At 36.8% G+C, this 9,080-nt stretch overlaps 1 protein-coding gene across 1 annotated transcript; it reads right to left on the bottom strand.

Moving 5' to 3' along the window:
- Nucleotides 1-412: 412 nt before the first annotated feature.
- Nucleotides 413-1,763, bottom strand: LOC125919167 (olfactory receptor 6C6-like). The gene has a single exon (XM_049625677.1). It carries the CDS (start codon nucleotides 1,639-1,641, stop codon nucleotides 703-705), a length of 939 nt encoding a protein of 312 aa, XP_049481634.1. The 5' UTR covers nucleotides 1,642-1,763; the 3' UTR covers nucleotides 413-702.
- Nucleotides 1,764-9,080: the final 7,317 nt, after the last annotated feature.

Raw genomic sequence — 9,080 nt, 5'->3', positions numbered from 1 at the left:
CCCCTCCTCTGCTCTCTCTCTCTCTCTCTCAAAAATAAATAAACATTAAAAAAAAAAAAAAAACAAGAAATAAAACTCTCATTGGAGCCACATGCATCAGAATCGGCTACAGTCCATGTTTCTATACAGCAATCCAGACAAATTGAAAAGACATTTTAGGGATAAGAACATTGACTTTGTTTAAAAAAAGCTAACCAGGTGTGTGATTCTTATTCACTCCAGATTTTTAGGTCTCTAGACCTACCAGATAAAGTCCTGGTGCATTTTAGGACATATGAGCCTTTTATGATTTGAAGCCTGCCTTTTTTTCTTGCCTTGTTGAAAATATTGGAATGACATTTGAAGAATTTCCTAGAGCCCCAGTGGTAGCGCATGTTGTTATATTGATGTCTGTATAATTGATAACATCCTTATGATGAATATCTAATACGTTTTTTTTTTTTTGAGGAGGTCAGTACCATGTTTTGTAAAGTAAATGAAATTTAACATTTGTGTTGTTAACTAAAGAGAGGACTCCTGCTGAGGCACAGAAAGGAATGCTAATCATAAAGAGAAACAGGAAAGGATAGATGTATTGTGCTGAAAGCTCTGGTTAAAATATTATCAGGTTAACTAATTGAAGGGCAGATTAAGTTAATTTATGAAATGAGTAAACATTTCTATTTACTTTTTTCTCCAAGATTTAAAAATTAAAGTTTCTTTTCATTTTTTGAAAAAAGAGAAAGTCTTTTGGAGTATATCTTTGAAGGCTTGTTTCACTTGCTGGTTTCTTAGAGTGTAAATGAAAGGGTTTAATAAAGGGGCAACTGAGGTATAGATAACAGTTACACCTTTGGATAAAGTCACCCTTTCCTTTGCTGTTGGTTTTATGTAATTAAAGATACAGCTACCGTAAGTAAGGGAGACCACAATTATATGAGAAGAACAAGTAGAAAAAGCCTTTGTTCTTTTCTGAGCAGAGGGGATTTTTAGAATGGTCTTGATAATATATGTGTAAGAAAGAATCACTAACAGCAGTGTGACCAGGAGGGTTAAAATAGCTAAGACAAATGAAAATAATTCCAGGAAACGAGTGTCAGTGCAAGAAAGCTGCAGCACAGGGGAAATGTCACACATGAAATGATCAATTACTCTGGAAGCACAGAATTCCAATGTCAGTCCCAAGGCCAATGGTGGAAATGTAAATAGAAAGCCTGATGTCCATGAACTGAATAGAAGTTGGTAACACACTTTGTTGTTCATAATCACTGGGTAATGTAGGGGTTTGCAGATTGCTACATAACGGTCAAAAGACATGGCAGCCAGTAGGTAAAATTCTGTAATTTCTAATAAGAGGAAAAAGAATAACTGAGATGCGCAACTGTCATAGGATATCGTTTTGTTTTTAGTCACGATGCTTATCAGGAATCTGGGAATACAGACTGTTGTCAATGAAGCTTCCAAGAAGGAGAAATTTCGGAGGAAAAAATACATGGGAGTCTTGAGGCGGGGATCTAGCAAGGTAAGGAGGATGATGGATAAGTTCCCCATTACACTCAACACATAATTTAGAAAGAGAAATACAAAAATCACAATTTGCAGTTGTGGGTCATCGGTCAGTCCTAGGAGAATGAACTCCATCTCTCTTGACTGATTCCTCATTTCAGATTTGAGTCCTATGAAATAGACATAGGAAAACAACCCCAAAAGTGGAAAGAAGAAAATTTTTCTTTAAAAAACTACAAACAGAAAGATAAACATAGAAATGTAAACAAGTTTAAAAGGTTGATCCAATTTAACAAGACATGATACTTAAAATTATAGCATAGATCAACCTGTGCAGCCTCTGATTGTTCCATTTGAGCCACAGTTATAACAACAGTATTGAATTTTTTCTTTTTCCCTATTTGCAATTGAAAGATAATTTAAATTTGAGCTGATCATCTCCAAATGAGCTGAATTCTGTTTAAATGTTCTAAATAAACATAAGTATGACTTTAAATGTATTTTCTTTGTATATCTTATAAATTATTGAAAAATGCTCATAACATCTAGAAAATTGTACCAATGTCAACTTACAGCGTTTATTCAAAAGTCCTTAGCTCACTAAAACACTTAAAAAATATGTGAAATATAGAAATAATGACAATTACATATTTTTATATGATTGAAATATTCTAATAATTAATATTCATTAATTACTTAGTCCTGATGTAGTACATCCCCATTGTTCCTTCATCTCATTTCACTTTATTATTTTTCTTTGGTTTCAAACACATCAGTCTTCTCATATTAGTTGCATTTAATCAGGAAGTTTTGACTATTGCATCTGCATGAAAATAGAAAAATCTATGACAGTTCTAAAGTCAATGGATATTATCTGACTTGTACTTGCAGAATTGCTTTTTATATATGATCTAGATATTTATTGCTAATTATAAATGACTTACCATATCTTGGATACATTGATATACTTTTCTCCCTGTGGGAATATGGCAAAAACAGGAGTAAAAAATAAATGATGAGTATTTTCTCTCTTACAATATTATAAAAAAATTCAATATTTTAAGAGGAAATTTAATTCCAAAGGTTTTCTGGAGAAGAATTCTAAAACAGATATGTATTCTGGAAATTATCTGCATCTTTTAATATCTTTCACTTTCACTCACGCTCATTAAAATGACCCAGACATTACAAATAATTCAGTTAAAATCCTCTTTCAGGCCAGATAAGATTCATTTTCTGTCTTCTTTTCTTATATATTAAAATGAAGGAGAATATCTCCATAAAAATTCTAAGTGAAAATGCAATGCTCTAAATAGATGTTTTAGGAAGTTTCCCATATGAAAGGAACCCGAATTTTGTAACAAAGAATTATTGCTTCAAATTGTGTGCTAACAATTAGAGCCACAGTTTTATCATTTTGCTCATAAGAGACACATGGGGATTAATTAAAATTACCAAAAAAAAATAATGCCCCCTAAGACTAGTGTCAGGGGGCGTGTATGTAAAATATAAAATAAAAACAATAACAACCAAAAGAAAGAAGGAAGGAAATAAAAACTGTGAATTGCTTTAACCATAGAACTGAATTTCTTTGGGACACCTGGATGACTCAGTTGGTTAAGCATCCCACTCTTGATTTCGGCTCAGGTCATGATCTCACAGTTCATGACAGTGTGGAGCCTCCTTGGGATCCTCTCTGTCCCTCTCTCTCTGCTGCTCCCCCACTTCTCTCTCTCTCTCTCTCTCTCTCTCTCTCTCTCTCTGTCAAAAATAAATAAATTGAAAAAACTTAATTTCTTTGACTATAAAACAGAACAGATATTCCCCCCAAAAGGTAGCTAGAACTAATTTAAACTCTAAAGTTGATGCCAACAAGAATTTCACATATTCCACTTCCCTGGGACAATATGACCAATTCTACATGTAAGAGGGTTTACCCCAAAAAGAAACCTCTCTCTTGCTTCCTAGTCAATGTTAGGATTTCATTAATTTATGACACATGCCCCAAATTGAAGGTGTACGGCAGTACTTACATGTTTCCTTATTTTTAAATTTTGAAACAATATAAACATAAATAAAAAGAACAAATACACGATGAAGATCTTTTATTCCTGCACCATTTGATCCTCCATCTGCTCTCAGTAGAGTAGTATGTGTTTATGACAAAAAAGAATATGTTCTACTAGATAAGTACAATATAACCATTGTTATCAGGACATTAACATTGCTACATTATTAACATGTTCTTCTCCAATCCTATTTAAGTTTCACCAATTGTCTAAAAATTTTCTTTATACAAAAAAAATTCAATTTAGAATTGCATGTTACTTTAATTACCATGTTTTAGTCTCCTTTAATTTGGAATAGTTCCCTAGTCTTTCTTTCACTTTCTTTTTTTTTTTTAAGTTTTTTTTGGTAATGTTTATTTATTTTTGAGAGAGATAGAGAGAGTGCAAGCAAGGAAGGGGAAGAAAGAGAGGGAGACGCAGAATCTGAAGCACGCTCCAGGCTCTGAGCTGTCAGTACAGAGCTGGTCGCGGGGCTCAAACCCACAGACTGAGAGATCATGACCTGAGCCAATGTCAGATGCTTAACCAACTGAGCCACCCAGGCGTCCCTGTCTTTCCTTCACTTTCAAGAATGTTGGTTGCAAATTCTTTTTTTCCTTTTTCTTTGTTTTTTCTTTAAGTTGACTATAAGCACACTTAAAAATTTTTAATCCAGTGTAGTTAACATACAATGTTGTATTTGTTTCAGGTGTACAATATACTGATTCAACAATTGTATGTATTACTCAGTGCTCACCATGATAAATGTACTCTTGATCCCTTCATCTATTTCATTCATCCCCTCACCCACCTCCCCTCTGGTAACCATCACTTTGTTATCTATAGTTAAGAGTCTGTTTTTGGTTTGTCTTTTTTTTTTCTTTCTTCATTGGTTTTGTTGCTTAAATTCCACATGAGTGAGATCAAATGGTATTTGTCTTTCTCTGACTGACTTATTTTGCTTAGCATTATACTCTCTAGACTCATCCATGTTGATGAAAATGGCAAGACTTTATTCTCTTTTATGGCTAACTAATATTTCATCACATGTATATTTATATATATACACACATACACCTTCTTTATTCATCTATCCATGGACACTTGGGCTGCTCCTACGTTTTGGCTATTGTAAATAATGCCTCAGAAACATAGGGGTGCATGTATCTTTTCAAATTGGTATTTTCATATTCTTTGGGTCAATGTCCAGTAGTGGAACTAATGGATCTTATGGGAGTTCTTTTTTTTTTTTTTTTAGAGATGGAGGGAGGGGCGGGCAGAAGGAAGAGAGAGAGAGAGAGAGAGAGAATATCAAGCAGGCTTTGTATCCATACAGAGTGTGTGGGGCTCAATCCTACAACCCTGGGATCATGACCTAAGCCGAAATCAAGAGTCAACTGACTGAGCCACTCAAGCACCCCACAACTTTTAATTTTTTAAGAAACCTCCATATATACTGTCTTCGACAGTGGCTGCACCAGTTTGCATTTCCACCAACAGCGCATGAAGGTCCCTTTTTCTCCACATCAGCAACAGTACTTATTGTTTCTTTAGTTTTTGTTTTTAGCCATCCTAACATGATTTTTCCTTTTGTTTTCTTATGTCATGAGACATATCTAGAAAAATGTTGCTACAACCAATGCCAGAGAAATTATTACCTGTTCTCTCTTTTAGGAACTTTATGGTTTTATGTCTTACATTTAGGTCTTTTATCTATTTTGAGTTTACCTTTGTGTTTGGTGTAAGAAAGTGGTTTGCATGTAGCTTTCCAGTTTTCCCAGCACCATTGGTGAAGTTTTTCCCATTTTTTCCCAGTGCATATTTTTGCTTCTTTTTGTCAAAGAGTTATTGAATCATGTGTTTACTTCTGGGCTCTTTATTCTGTTCTATTGATCTAGGTGTCTACTTTTCTTCGAGTACCCTATGGTTTTGATTAGTAGCTAGCTTTTTAATGTAACTGGAAGTCTGGAATTGTAATATCTCTGATTTTGTTCCTTTTCAACATTCTTTGGCTATTTGGGTTTTTTTATTTTTGTGGTTCCTTACAAATTTTAGGATTGCTTGTTTTAGTTTTGTGAAAAATGCTGTTGGTATTTTGATAGGTATTGCATTAAATGTGTAGATTGCTTTGGGTACTATAGACATCTTAACAATATTTGTTCTTTCAGGCAATGAGCATGGTATATCTTTCAATTTGTGTCATCTTCAATTTCTTTCACAATTGTTTTATAGTTTTCAGAGTACAGGTCTTTTACCTCTTTGGTTAAGTTTTTTCCTAGGTATTTTATTTATTTATTTATTTTTTGGTGTAATTGTAAATGGGTTTCTTTTCTTTTCTTTTAATGTTTTTTTTACATTTACTTATTTTTGAGTAACAGAGTGAGACAAAGTGTGAGCGGGGGAGGGGCAGAGAGAGAAGGAGACACAGAATCTGAAGCAGGCTCCAGGCTCTGAGCAAGCTGTCAGCACAGAGCCTGATGCAGGGCTCAAACCCATGAACTGTGAGATCATGACCAGGGCTGAAGTCCGATGCTCAACTGACTGAGCCACCCAGGTGCCCCTAACTGGGTTTGTTTTCTTAATTTCTCTTTCTACTGCTTCATTATTGGTGTATAGAAATGCAACAGATTTCTGTGCATTGATTTTGTATCCTGTTTTCTTACTGAATTCATTTATCAGTTCTAGTAGTTTTTTGGTGGAGTCTTTAGGGTTTTCTCTATATAGTATGTCATCTGCAAGTAGTGAGTTTTACTTCTTCTTTACCAACTTAGATTCTTTTTATTCCTTTTTCTTGTCTGATTGCTATGGCTAGGACTGCTAGTACTATGTTGAATAAAAGTGGTGAGAATGGACATCCTTGTCTTATTCCTGACCTTAGGGGAAAAGCTCTCAGTTTATCTCCATTGACTATGATGTTAGCTGTGAGTTTTTCATATATGACCTTTATTTTATCGAGGTATGTTCCTTTCACACCTACCTTGTTGAGGGTTTTCATCATGAATGAATATTATATTTTGTCAAATAGATGCTTTTTCTACATTAAAATGATTATATGATTTTTATCCTTTCTTTTGTTAATGTGATATAACATATTGATTGCTTTGCACTACCCTTGTATCTCAGGGGAAAGAATCCCACTTGATCATGGTGAATAATTATTTAAATGTATTTTTGGGTTTGGTTTGCTAATATTTTGTTGAGGATTTTTGCATCTATGTTCATCAGAGATATTGGCCTAGTTTTCTTTTTTTAATGTCTTTATCTGGTATTGGTATCAGAGTAATGCTGACCTCATAGAACGAATATGGAAGCTTTTTTTCCTCTTCTGTTTCTTGGAAAATTTTGAGAATAGGTATTAACTCTTCTTTAAATGTTTGGTAGAATTCACCTGTGAAGCCATCTGGTCCTTGACTTTTGTTTGTTGGGTTTTTTTGTTTTTGTTTTTTTGATTATCAATTCAATTTCATTGCTGGTAATTTATCAGTTCAAATTTTCCTCTGGTTTCAGTTTTGGTGGCTTATATGTTTCTAAGAATTTATACATTTATTCTAGGTTGTCCAATATTTCGACATAATTTTTCATAATATTCTTTTATAATTCTTTGTATTTCTGTAGTGTCAGTTGCTGTTTCTCCTCTTGCTTTTGTGATTTTGTTTATCTGAGTCCTCTTTTTTTTGAGTCTAACTGAAGGTTTATCCATTTTATTGATCTTTTCAAAGACCCAGTCTCTATTTTTTGTTTCTATTTTGTTTATTTCTGCTCTAATCTGTATTATTTTCTTCCTTCCCCTGGGTTTATGTCTTATTTATTCCTATTTTGATATAATATTAGTTGTTTGAGATTTTTTCTTGCTTCTTGAGATAGACCTGTATTGCTATAAACTTTCCATCTACACCTGCCTAAATAACCCAGAAAACCACCAGAAGACTAGCAGAATGGAGTCTCTGGAGCCAAGCGCAGACGAGAGGCCCACGGAGGAGGGTAGGAAGGGCAGTGAGGCGGTGCACACTACACGGACTGGTGGGAGGGAGCCGGGCTGGAGGGGCGGCCCCCCAGCCAAGCAGAGCCCCGAAGTCTGGCTTGAAAAGCGGAGGGGCCAGACAGAGTGTGTTCCAACAGCAAGCGGGACTTAGCATCTGGGAGGTCATAAGTTAACAGCTCTGCTCAGAAATCGGGAAGGCTGGAGGACAAAGGGAGGGAGAGTTGCTGAGCCCCGGGACGACAGAGCTCAGTTTGGCGGGGAACAAAGGCGCTCGCCAGCGCCATCTCCCCCGCCCATCCCCCAGCCAAAATCCCAAAGGGAACCGGTTCCTGCCAGGGAACTTGCTTCCTCAGTGCAAACACGCAACGCTGTGCTTCTGCGGAGCCAACCCTCCCGCAGCGGGTCTGACTCCCTCCCGCTGCCACAGGGCCCCTCCTGAAGTGGATCACCTAAGGAGAAGTGAGCTAAGCCTGCCCCTCCTGCCCCCCGTGCACCTTGCCTACCCACCCCAGCTAATGCCAAATCCCCAGCACCACAAGCCTGACAGTGTGCAAGTAGCCCAGACGGGCCAAGCCACCTCACAGTGAATCCCACCCCTAGGAGAGGGGAAGAGAAGGCACACACCAGTCTGACTGTGTCCCCAGCGGTGGTCTGGGGGCAGACATCAGGTCAGACTGCGGCCCCGCCCACCAACTCCAGTTATACACCACAGCACAGGGGAAGTGCCCTGCAGGTCCTCACCACTCCAGGGACTATCCAAAATGACCAAAAGGAAGAATTCCCCTCAAAAAATTCCCCTCCAGGAAATAACAACAGCTAATGAACTGATCAAAGAGGATTTAAATAATATAACAGAAAGTGAATTTAGAATCATAAAATTAATCGCTGGGCTTGAAAACAGTATAGAGGACAGCAGAGAATCTCTTGCTACAGAGATCAAGGGACTAAGGAACAGTCAGGAGGAGCTGAAAAATGCTTTAAACGACATGCAAAATAAAATGGAAATGACCATGGCTCGGATTGAAGAGGCAGAGGAGAGAATAGGTGAACTAGAAGATAAAGTTATGGAAAAAGAGGAAGCTGAGAAAAAGAGAGATAAAAAAATCCAGGAGTATGAGGGGAAAATTAGAGAACTAAGTGATACACTCAAAAAAAATAATATACGCATAATTGGTATCCCAGAGGAGGAAGAGAGAGGGAAAGGTGCTGAAGGGGTACTTGAGAAATAATAGCTGAGAACTTTCCTGAGCTGGGGAAGGAAAAAGGCATTGAAATCCAAGAGGCACAGAGAACTCCCTTCAGACGTAACTTGAATCGATCTTCTGCATGACATATCGTAATGAAACTGGCAAAATACAAGGATAAAGAGAAAATTCTGAAAGCAGCAAGGGATAAACATGCCCTAACATATAAAGAGAGACCTATAAGACTTGTGACTGATCTCTCTTTTGAAACTTGGCAGGCCAGAAAGGCATGGCAGGAGATCTTCAATGTGATGAACAGAAAAAAATATGCAGACGAGAATCCTTTATCCAGCAAGTCTGTCATTTAGAATAGAAGGAGAG

This window comes from Panthera uncia, chromosome B4 (genome assembly GCF_023721935.1).
Source record: "Panthera uncia isolate 11264 chromosome B4, Puncia_PCG_1.0, whole genome shotgun sequence".
Taxonomy (NCBI): domain Eukaryota; kingdom Metazoa; phylum Chordata; class Mammalia; order Carnivora; family Felidae; genus Panthera; species Panthera uncia.
Note: the sequence above shows the minus strand (reverse complement) of the source record. Positions and strands in the feature narration are given on the sequence as shown.